The 12,500-nt window shown below is 35.7% G+C and overlaps 2 protein-coding genes across 4 annotated transcripts in view; one reads left to right on the top strand and one right to left on the bottom strand.

Moving 5' to 3' along the window:
• LOC122247653 (uncharacterized) overlaps positions 1-8,925 on the top strand; it is a 47,729-nt gene extending 38,804 nt beyond the window's left edge. The window contains exons 3-5 of the mRNA XM_043007100.2: positions 2,611-2,696; positions 3,051-3,175; positions 3,803-8,925. Of these exons, the coding sequence (XP_042863034.1) occupies positions 2,611-2,696; positions 3,051-3,175; positions 3,803-3,952 (361 nt within the window). The 3' untranslated portion in view covers positions 3,953-8,925. The remainder of the gene's footprint in view (positions 1-2,610; positions 2,697-3,050; positions 3,176-3,802) is intronic.
• LOC122247654 (vacuolar ATPase assembly integral membrane protein VMA21) overlaps positions 8,194-12,500 on the bottom strand; it is a 7,074-nt gene continuing 2,767 nt past the window's right edge. For all 3 annotated transcript variants that reach the window (XM_043007101.2, XM_043007102.2, XM_086533513.1), the window contains exon 2: positions 8,194-8,923. In XM_043007101.2, coding sequence (XP_042863035.1) covers positions 8,574-8,906 — 333 coding nt within the window. In that variant the 5' untranslated portion in view covers positions 8,907-8,923 and the 3' untranslated portion in view covers positions 8,194-8,573. The remainder of the gene's footprint in view (positions 8,924-12,500) is intronic.

The raw sequence follows: 12,500 nt of genomic DNA, 5'->3' as shown, positions 1-12,500 counted from the left end.
GAGGTGAAAAGACAAAAAAAGATGTAATAATAAGAATTACACAAAAAAGAGAGAAGGAAACGGGCAGACGGACCCAGAACGATCGGTCGCAGCGTTCGTGTAAGCGAAGTCGGATACCGCATTTCGTTAACCGAGAACGGAGTCGGTATTTTTTAAAGATATCTTGCAGCTGCGGCAAATGAAACGTTTTCTTAACCATTGCATCAATTTAATCTTTATTATCGCTTTATTCTATAAGGTTGCTTGTCTACCAGCCGGGTATTCACCCTGATCATTTGCAACGAAGCTACAAAAGATGAGTTTTGGTTCGCTGGTGAAATGCTGAGAACTTCTTCGTAAAAGCATAGCTGGCTTTCGTGGTTCTCTTTTAGCTAAGCAGTTCAAGACATAGTATGATGAAGTGGCAAAAATGTGGCGTAAAGTTAATAGCAATGGCCGTTATATATATAAACTTTTTTTTCCTTCTTAAAACCGTTCTTGAAGGGAATTACACTTTATCAGCTTTCGAAATGAGCAAACCTCCCAGAAAAAAAATATACATGTTATATTATCGATTATGAACTGAGGTCGATATGACTGCATAATGTATATTGCAAGGTGCTACATCGGGCGGAGTATTTTATTTCATAGAATAGTGTTCGCTTGCAACTTGCAACCCGTCGTCTGACCTCAACATTTGCCGGCAGTCCCCGAATGGCACCGTCCGGCACTGGCTTTGACTTCGTCTGGTCGAGTATTCGTCTCGATTTGAGCCCAGTAATGGTCGATAAATATGATAGATATTAAAGGAGTTGTCTCTTAGAAAGGATGATATTTCCAAGGGAATTGAATTAGGACGATTATATTTATTATAATACTTTTAGAAGATCAAGTTAGACTTGGTGTCTGCAACGCGACTGTCATATTTTAGACAATATTTCCGAGTTAAGTACACGCAACATTTCGAATTCAATTTTACAGAGAAAAAAAAAGGATCCCAATTCAAGTCAGGAAAAGGTCTTTGCACTTGCACACTCGCCGATCGACGTCAGGACCGAAAAGGCCATGACATACAACCAAACCAAAAAGAAAAAAAAAAGAAAACAAAACAAAACCAACGTATCGAAAATAAAGCTAAAAAAAGGGGGAACAAAAGAACAAACCAAACACACGACCGCGGACTCTGCCAATAAACCAGCATTTGACTAAACACGAGTCTCAGTAATGAGGGGATATCTGATCATGCTAATTCGGGAACGGTAGCGACAGGGCCTGATCCACGGGGCTGGCTGGCTGGCTGGCTTGGGAGAGCAAAGGCGTAGGTTGATCTGCAACATGCAACAGGGCGACAGAGGGAGGCTGCTCCCGTTGCTCTTTCTACTTATTTCTAGTTTTGGTTTTCATTCGTTCTTTCTCCTGTTTGATATATATATATATATATATATATATATATATATATATATATATATATATATATATATATATATATATCTTTTTCCTTTTCCCTTCCCCTTCCCATCTCTCCCTCTCTCTCTCTCTTTCCCTATTTCCCTCTTTCCCTCCCTTCCCCTTCCTCTTCCCTCTCTCTCTCTCTCTCTTTCCCTCCCTTCCTCCCTCTCTCCATCCTCCCCTATCTTTCTCTCTATCAGTCTCACCCTTCCTCCTTTCCTCCTTTCCTCTCTCTCCTCTCCCTTCTTCCCTCTCTCTCTCTCTCTCTCTCTCTCTCTCTCTCTCTCTCTCTCTCTCTCTCTCTCTCTCTCTCTCTCTCTCTCTCTCTCTCTCTCTCTCTCTCTCTCTCTCTCTCTCTCTCTCTCTCTCTCTCTCTCTCTCTCTCTCTCTCTCTCTCTCTCTCTCTCTCTCTCTCTCTCTCTCTCTCTCTTAATGAGTACCACACATCTCAAAGAAGGACGGGACTGGCATATCTAATTTATTTTCTCTTCAAATATGAATATTCCATTTTAACTGACTGATTATCCTAACCCACGTATTTAATTAACATTTTTCCTTTAGAAATCGTCGGTAACTGATAAAACATTTATAATGATTTTTTAATCAATTTTGAATTTGACCTGTGAAGTGTTTTTTTCGAAAATATTTTCAAATATAAAATTCAAATGGATTGATGAATATAGATTGCGTTGATTCTAAATTGCATTTGTCTTGCATGCTAATATCGTCACTTATGTTAAGATAACGCGACTGGAAATAAACATCATTAGCATCACTATTAGTATTGTGTGCATATCATATTGACCGTCTCAATGTACTAAAAGTAGTGTCCATATATGTGAATATATTTTGTCTTTGTCTAGACTTAATTCATCATTGTTTGTCATTTTTATTGTTATTATTATTTTCATTATTGTTGTTATTATATTGTTGTTGATAATGATGTATTGTTAATATCATTTAACCTTCTTACTTCTCTCCCTTTTTCTCTAGTTCATGTTATCACCACCTTTTTTATTATCCTTTTACCATGATCATCATCATTATTACAACCCACCATCACCCTTTTCACTAATATTACGAAAACTAGAATCACACCAACCAATCAAATACCGCAATCAACATTACAATCATTAATAATATAATCGCCATCTCCAATAAACAAAAATGTCTTCTCTTCAGGATGAGTAAATACCTACGGCAGTCTTCCGTGTCCAGAGTGTGTGCTGTTGGCGGGTTCTTCGTGTCAGTACCTGTCTTTCTTACAGGTATGTGTTGTGACAGTCATGCCTTCTTTTAATATCGGTGTAACGGCATTGCTGTGAGGTTTTGACTTTTGATGGAGTTTTTTTTTTTTTTTTTTTTTTGTGTGTGTGATTATTATCTCTTGTGCCTCGATTATTGAGTTGTGTGATTTATATGTGGATATTGATTTTTGTGTTATATATTTTTTTGTTGCATTGGAATCATCGTGTTGATTTTTTTTTTTTTAATCTAATCTGCGGGAATATAATCACTGTCGGATCTCCCCACTGTTCGTGAATCATTCAGGGATGATCTTGTATATCAACTTTCAATCAACCTGTTTTCGTCAGATTTCTAACTGTTGTCTAATCCCTCAGGTGTTATCCTGTACACCTTCATCCACTTTCAATCCACGCCTGCCATCTTGACTTCGGTGCTCATCGGGGTGGGAATCATATTCTGCGGCTGTGCCATGATTCACAACGTCTTTATATGGCAGAAGGTGAGTTTTTTTGTTTTGTTTTTGTATTTGGGGGGACGTTTCCTTGTTATATTGTTTTTTTGGGGGGAGGTTCTTTCTGTTTCTGCATGTATTTTTTTGTGGTTTCTTATTTCTGTGCATGTGATTAGGTTTTCTTCAAAGACAAACTATGATTCTGCTGGATCTAGATTATCAATTGTTTGTAAGGAATAAATGTCTTATTTTGCCTAGAGGAATGTAATGTTGACTTAAGTTTCTATACATCATATTTCTCTCTGATTTCTCAATGAAGTGCAAATTGGTGAGTAAAATGTTAAGTTATTTGTTAACTGCTTTGATGTCGTTAGATACTAGTTTTATCATTTATATCTGACATTTACTCATCTAGCTTTAGAAACTAGTTATATTCTCTTATTTGAAAGAAGTACATTTATCCTCCTGCCCTTGAAGTAAATGACCTTCAAATAGAAATGATAATAATAATATTAGCCATTGGCTCAACTTGCAAGTACATCCATTTCAAATTCACGCTGCAAATATCTCAATGCATATATCTCAAATTCATTAAATTCAATCATGCATATACACATTTTAATTCCAGCCTTGCACTCCCATTTCCTAAAACCATCCCCCGCCTTCCCATTGCAGGAAAAGACAAAGGCGGTCGCCCAGCAGAACATCCAGCAAGCAGTCAGTCAAGATGCGAGACTAAGAGAGCTCAACACTTCCCCCTTACCCAACGCTACCCTAGATCTCTCCGGCACAGCTCCTCCTCACGAACTCTCTACTCTGGTCTAGAACCTGGCCTTGTGAACAGTGACAACTTATCTCTACTCAGCCGACTGTAAAGAGAAAAAAAATGAAGAAAAAATACTCATACGACAACGATATCAGAAACTTTTTATATGTGTATATTGTGAAGTGAGTGTGAAAGGATTTTTTTTTCTTTTTGGAAATTACAGACAGACACTAGAGACAGAATCTAAAAATACGAGTGATGTGGCGCGAAGTGATTGCAAGGGACATAAAATGTATCCGTCTTGTATTCTTTTCTCTTCCAAAGAAATGATTTCCAAGTGACCCAACAAGAAGTGTGCTCAATGTGGTGATTTATTTAGCATCCATTTGGAAACTACAGTAAATCTTTCCAAATGTGCATGTTAATGTGCATTATATCTGTGTACATGGTAAGAGCTCCCTTCACTATATGAACCAGTGCTGTGGAAGCCATTTCTTCTTACTTATCTGACTTTATTTTAACTCTGCAACTCTGTATCAGGGCACAGACAAGAAAAGAACAATCTTTAAACTATAATCTTACATAAACTTCTATTTTCTAGTGGAAAAAAAGACAACTACAGAACTTCATATTAACTTTGTGATGCTATCAATGTGTCATGACCCATTTTTAGCTCAACACCAAAGTTCTAGCATTTGTAACTGCCAGTTATTCATATCAATGTAAGTCTTTCACAGGAAGGAAAAACAAAACTGTTTCCGAGTTTGTACCCAATGTATGTCTGCATGCACGGATGTACAACAGATCTCACATTTCCTTTTGTTCGCTCCAACACCAAATGTAAGAAACATTGTGTTCTCTTTCAGCCTGATGTGCATATACTCTACAGAAATTTGAAGAAAACATATACAAACAAATTAAAAGTACAGTTTTAAAACTCAAATGTATATATCCACTGGCCAGTTTTTAAAGAAAAAAAAATACTGCCAAATATTACAGCACGTAATATTTTTGTACATCACATAAATACATAATGTACCATAATGTACAGTCAACTTTTTACAAGTGCCGCTGTGTTATATAGTGGCCAACCAACAGACCAGTACCTCTCCTTGTATAACATCAGGTCTTATGTCGTAGGATCATACTTTCTACCTTGTGCGGTGGCTCATATCTTTCTTTGTACCTGACGATGAGGAAAATGCTAACCGCATTCTTATATTTGGTATTCTTCCGGCATTAAATTTGAAGTACAAACTGTGTAGTAATTATGGTGTATTTCCCTTCTCCTAGGCGTTTCCACACAAGGAAACTCTCCTTCCATTTCCTAACAGCTGTACCATTTGCAAGAAGACCTTCCTGTTAGCATTTATTGTTAGTTTTATATGGATACTGTATATAATTTTATATGCATATTTATGAAATGTACATATTTATTCAATTTGTTTGTTTTATTTGATCCTAAAGCACTGCTGAAAGCTGTGATTGATAGATATTTATTTGACTGACAACTAAAGATCAACACAAACTTTTTGGTGGGATATGAATCTCATTAATTTTATAGGTTTAAGAACTACAGCTTTGTCAAACTTTTGGTGGCTGGTCCTAATGCATTATCACAAACACAAATCAATTCCACTAATATTGCATGTTAGATATTGTTAATTAATTTTAATTGCAACAAAATATGAAATGAACAACTTTATCTTTATTTTGATATAATATCCTTTCTTATAATTTGCAATAAACCGACCATAAGTTGCCAGCTGAACTGGGCGCTCACCCTGACCAGTTGTCATTGCCAGCTAATTTTCAATTTGCTTTTTTTATCATTTAAAAAATATTGTAACTAGCCATGTGCAGTCCATGGGTTAATAATGATTTAGATATGTATTCACAGAAAAAAGAGACAGTACAATAAAAATAGTCAAATAAAGCAATAACTTACTTTTGGTTTATCTTCTGACAGATGTCTCCTTTACATAGGAAAATGAATACTGGCAAAGATTTGAAACCAATATACTCAGTGAAATATACTGGACATTATCTCTTTGTTATGCAATTGCTCTATCAGTACTATATTTTTCATATGAACCAGTCACTGAATCTGAGGCCTTAAAAGACTCTTCCTCCATAAGAAGTAAATAAAAGTAATACTAATAAGCCAGTGGACATAGTTACTTTCAGTATCAATACTGAGGATTTTAGTTAGACGGAAGTGCATTTATGGACATCAGCAACTTTTAAGATTCTGCAATTATAAAGTGCAACCTTAACCATTTAAAATTTTCCCACCCAAAGTAAAAGATTTATATTCATATTCTAAACTCAATATGGGATAATATCTGCCAAATTATTTTGTCAACTTTTTGAATCATTATTGATATGGAAATAGTTACTATTATTGCATGATATAGGCTATCATGCAAGGATTTTTTTATCAGGACAAGATATTTGATGCAGTTGAAAAAAATCTTTGAAACATTGCGTCCTGATAACCTTAGCAAAATAGAAAAAAACTTGATTAATACAAAAGTGATATGAAATACATAAGGATCCCTTGCAAATTATTTTTAGACATAATTGCTGTCTACAATTACAGCATCCATCTATTTTACTATTTGTTACAGGTACTTTTTATGATAAATATAATACCTATGACGAGTTGGGCACAAGAATGACATTTCCCCCTACAAGTCACAATACCCTGCCCAGTATGTCTGGATCAAAGCCAAAATGTATTTATTACCAAGTTTTGTGATATGATAACCTTCTTTGGGATCTGGATAAACATCAGAAATACAGTACTATGGATAGCTTTTATGGAACTAATAACCTGGATTCTAATTGGAATCTATGTAAATATATGAAAGATTTATCAATTATTCTTAGCAAATACAGCTAATACTTCATAGTACTAGTCTTCTTTGGTGTGATATTATTATTTTCATGTAATTACAAACCTCAGAGATGCATTTCTTTTATGATTTAAGCAATAATCTTAAATTTGAATTTGGGTAAGCTGCATAAAATAAACATTCAGGTAGTGTGACATGGCTGCTGATGGGAACACACAATTACCCAATGTTGTTTTCCGTATGGTTTACTTACATTATATATCCCAAACATTTTCCAGTTATATAGTCTAACTAAGTCAACGTTGCTAGAAAGCTACCCGGTAATACTAAACATGGAAGCCACATTTACAGTACCATTATTTTCAGAGCATTTCATGATTTTATCATTCTTTATCCATATTCTTTATATCATAAAGAGCTCCATGAAACCCCACACTTCAAGTAACAACTAAATGAAAGTAAAACAAAGAAATGGAAAAAATAAGCTCTGACCATTGTGCAATAACTGCCATCCTGTCAATGCTTAACAGGATAACAAGTGATAACATTTGCAGCTGTCCAACAGAAAACTCTCCAAATTAAGTATGTAATATAAAAGCAACTATATATTACTGGTACCATCTCCTTAATTTATAGGAAAGTGCCTCGTCCTTGGATACTATAAATAACTATGGCTTCATATGATTCATATAATTCATATAACTCAAGTACTTGAAAGAAATCTAACTCAAAAAGACAAGATGCTAGTTGAATAAATTGAAGTAATTTGCTGCAATCTAACTTGACTATGATAGCAGAGGATATGCAATCATATAATATATAACCCCTTGCTACTTGTACTTAATTTTCTAAATCATTCTCGGTTAACTTTAGCATAATATACAATGAAGTTTATCATTCTCATTTGAAACAAAGCGAGTATCAAGGTCACATTGGTGAAATATGAATCAGAATGAATGTTCTCTACCAGTGATTTATAATCTCAAGCTGTGTTAAGAAATGCTACTTTATACCATCAATCTTGATAAGTAATAAATATAGCCTACTTAATATGCAGAGTAAATAACATTTTGCTATTGGAAATTGTCTTTTCTTGAATCCATAATTCATTCTCATATCATTGTTCTGCAACCAAATAATCAGAAGCTACTTTCATATTTTAATTAGTAAATCTCAAGATCAATCTAAGTGAAAATATGTTAAGGATCCTGCAATCACACTGACCCTAAAAAAATATAAAATATTTGATTGCTTTTGCACCAAAATCTTTAAGAATATTGGTACTGCTATTTTCCCCATGTTACTACAATAATATATATATTTTTTTAACCTAATAATTAATAAAAACCCTTCCCCTAAATAAACATTTTTAAACTGTCCATTTGGCTTTCAATTTTAAAGTGAATGCTGACAACTCCCCAATGTAGGTAAATTATACAAAATTAAATTAACACTATATATAATATAAATCTAAAGGTATTAGTACAGGAATAACAATATTATATATACACATTACACAAACTTGGTACAGCATTCTAAACTCAGCCTAACCTATTTAGAAACTTTTAAATCTTTAATGTACCTTGGCATCTCATTTCTTATACTATTAGGTACTTGGAATGTATACATATATTTCTACTTATTTAAGTTTTCTGAGACCCAAAGCCGTTACTATTTTTGTGCTAATCATTGAATTAAGAAAAAGTCTTCAAATAACTTGATTTCAAGACAGGCGATGCATCGTCACTAAGAGGTTAGTCAAATGTAGGTGTACCATACCGCAGTTCCTCAGACACGCAAAAATTCAAGAACACTCGCAATTTCAGTCCTGTTTACTAGCCGCTTTAATCTTCCTCTCGAGTTGTTCTTCTTTAAAGGCCTGGTACACGTAGCAGAATATGACAGCCTGGATCACCACAACTGCGGCGATGGCGGCGTAGATGTAGCTCTGGGGTGGCTTGACCCCATGCTCCTCCTCCACGTAATTCTTGCTCAGGTAGTACGTGGCGATGGGTAGCGTGAACATGGCAATACTGTGGAGGAAGAGCTTGAGGAGAACTTGGGCTGGAGTGGGGAGCTTGGGGAGTTTCTCCACTTTCTTGCTTACAGCTGATGGCTCATTAGCCTTGGGGGCAATGCTGTCCGTGGTTGCCATCGCGATTGTTTTGTGATCTGTGAAATATTAATTCTAATTAGTGTCTCTTAAAGGTAATATTACTTTATGATTAATATATCATGCTCTGTATTTTTTTCTAATATCCTATATTAGACTTACTATATACTCTTAATTATTCCTGTTACTTGGAATGCTAACTTGTGTTTTTGCATTTCACTTGCATAACATTTTAAAATACAATACATAATCAATTAATGAAAAACAGTCAAGTAAATCATGAATAAAAAAAATATGTTTTTTCTCTCCTTCATACAACATTTCATGGAATGTAATATAAGCCTGTTTCACTTTGCAATTTGCACTTCAAGATTTATAATCAAATTTATGCAGACACTGCTACCAGATATGGATAGAAGCTGAAACCCTTTGTTGTCATTTATCTTAATGATAGTTTATGAGTCTAGGCAGGAAATCAGTTGCCACAGGACATTATCAAGGTACTCAAACACTATACGGCATCATACCAGATAGGTAGGGTGAGGTCTGTTTGTAATTTGACCTCAGATAAGAAACATGACGGCACTGCACCTCTCTACCTCTTGTGCACATTCAGTTCCCAAGTACCCCAGTTCATTAAATTCCTCACATAAAGACAAAAGACAAAGAAACTGGATAAATTAGGTGATATTCATGAAACAAACATATAAATGCATGGATATACACAGTTCTGAAATTATAGTAAAAGATATATACAATATCAAATGGTAAATAAATACATCTTCATTATATCTTACAATATCTTGCAAGTGGCCAAAATACAGACATGAATATTAACCCATTGGTCGCAGTTTTAATAAAATATGTATACAGTCGTGTGGCGGGTTTATGTTGTTTGGCAAGGTGCCATCTGCATCTACAACCGACTGCCTGGACAGCAAATCATGCTATCCGCTCTCAATGGGTTAAGTGTGAAGAATAAGAGGAGTCCCCCAGTACAGTATCAGTTATGTACAGGCACTAGTTTAGGTCAATGCGGATAAAGGATACATACATTTTCTGCCTTCCTTTATCATATCAATCGCTTTTATCTGGCAAAACATGTCCATCTGCATAGTGAGCTTAAACTTTCTATATCAAATTATTGGTATGTTCAGGTAAAGGAAGAAACAAAATGCAGGCCAGAGTGGTAGACAAGCTCTGGAGTTGAGTCCACCAAGTGTTCATAAGATGACCAATCTGATTATAGAGCAAGGACCGGCTTGCTTCCACCCCCGGTCTCTCTATCTCTCTTTATTGTACCATGAGTAATGGGTTAGTGATGATGACAACTGTAAACAAAATTACTATAATCACTGTAATATTAAGCATAATGGGTTTAGCCTAAAATCCAAAGCTAGATGGCACCACTTTCTCATACCAGCAGCAGGAGAGAGAGCCATGAATGGCACCCATCCTCAGTCTCTAACAAGCACCATCTTCAGAGAGCAATGGCGCACAGAAAGTTGCATTTTGTACTCCTTTGAAACGGCAATACTTCTATCACACTGAGTATAAAGAAAATAATGAGCTGATAGGGACCCTATACTACAATTTTAGTTAACTGCAACATTGATAGAGACTGCCATATGACACATATGTCTCTCAACATAATAGAACAACAAAAAAGGACAAACACAAAAATGGTTCTAGTTTTACAATGAGTAACTGAAAAAGTGGGAAAAGTCATTATGTTTAGTGAAGCTGCCTCGTTCTGAAATAAAATCCACCCTGGAGACTGGGCAAACAAATCTATCCCTGTGTGCAATGGGTTAAGAGGTATGATTTCTATTATTTTCTAAACTTATACTATGATAAATAGGTCTATATATTATATATTAGTACAATTATACTAATTAGCATTTGGTATGGTTCCCTAGTTACACAACTGAAGGAATAAATGTATTTTTAATTTCACCTAAAGGAAAAATGTGAAACATTCCCAAGCAATTTTGATTTAGTGCATGCACATTATTTCCCCACTAAGCATCTCATATGTGAATCTTCAGTGACAATCTATGAAAATCCAATATTTATCTTACATAAAAAAATTGAATGATCCTTTTTGCTTAAACTAAAAAGACTGAAACATCTGTCAGCTGTGGAGACCAAATTCTGCACCTCTATTTCTGCTGGATCAAAGCAAATCTATTCAGAGAAACACAGTCTAAAAAATCATAATAAACATTAGCATAAGATGGATTAATTGAGGACAATTTTCTTAACACTCCCAAAGTTCTCTTCACCACTATCATGGTTTGTGGTGTTGTACATTCTGCATTTGACAAAAGACAGAAATAAAATTTTCTGATGCATAAAATTCAGCTCTTGAAATATCAAACACTAGAATTTGCCATGGTTAAGCTTGAAAAATCAAGCCTGGACTGCTGCTTGGAAGGACATTGACAGACTGGAGGAACTATAGTTCTAGGGGGTTAACACATTGCAGATGGGCATCATGATGTACATAACAAAGGAGCTTTGGCCTGACAAAGGGCATCATGACGTACATGATGTTGGGGGGGATTTTGGATCACTGTGTTATTTTACTGTGCTATGAGTAATGAGTGAGTGGTGATAATTTCAGTCATAATTACTATAATTTCCATAATATTAAGCAAAATGAGTTTAACCAAATATCTAAAACCTAGATGGCACCACTTTCTTCTAGCACAAGCAGGAGAGAGAGCCTGGAATGACACCTATCCACGGTCTCTACCAAGCACTATCTTCAGAGAGTGACAGCATGCAACAAGTTGCCGACCTCTTGCTCTAATGTACAGCCAATGAAGTATGTACAAGCAGAACGAGAGGAGGAAGGGGGCTCAACCCATGCCCCATGTCCACAATGTGCCCCTGTGCCAATAAAGATGTCTTTAACTGTGGCACTCACAGTCATAAGCACAGGTTTCCTTCCCTACCTCTTCATGTTATCTTCATTGCGGATGGTTATAATTTTTGTATTCGTTCATGCCAGTACACGTATACAAATATATAAAATTGCGTTTTGTTCTCCCTTAACCCGTTAACGACGTCTGACTAGATATCACGTCTAGTGGTTTTTGGGCCACACGCCGGGATGCGTTATTTTGTCCAGCCCAGCGTGCGGGAGGACGCTGGCTCGCGGCCAGTTCGGACGAGAATCCCAAAGCGTTAGGCTTATGCGTTCAAGAGTCCTGGAATTTTGGTCTTTTTAAGCCGGATTGGTCCGGTCGGGAACGGGTTAAACACCAATACTTCTAACACACTGAGTATAAAGAAATAACGATCTGATATGGATCCTAAACTACAATTTTAGTCAACTGCATTGACAGAGGCTGTGAAATGACACTTATAAGTCTCTCAATAGAATAAAACACACAAATGGCTCTAGTTTTACTATAAGTGACTGAAAGAGAGCGGGAAAAGTCAAGGTATGTTGCATGAAGGTGCCTCACTGGAGGCTGGGCAAGCAAAGCTATCTCCCATCCGAACTGGATTAATGATTTTGTTTAAGTCTGAAGATCTTTGGAATGTGATCAGTATGCAATTACCAAAATACATTTATATATACTTTTTGTCTATTTCTATTCATTTAAAAAGGCTGAAAAATATGGA

The sequence above is a fragment of the Penaeus japonicus genome, unplaced genomic scaffold, assembly GCF_977035675.1.
Source record: "Penaeus japonicus unplaced genomic scaffold, GWHDUDI00000001_assembly GWHDUDI00000039, whole genome shotgun sequence".
In the NCBI taxonomy this organism is placed as follows: domain Eukaryota; kingdom Metazoa; phylum Arthropoda; class Malacostraca; order Decapoda; family Penaeidae; genus Penaeus; species Penaeus japonicus.
Note: the sequence above shows the minus strand (reverse complement) of the source record. Positions and strands in the feature narration are given on the sequence as shown.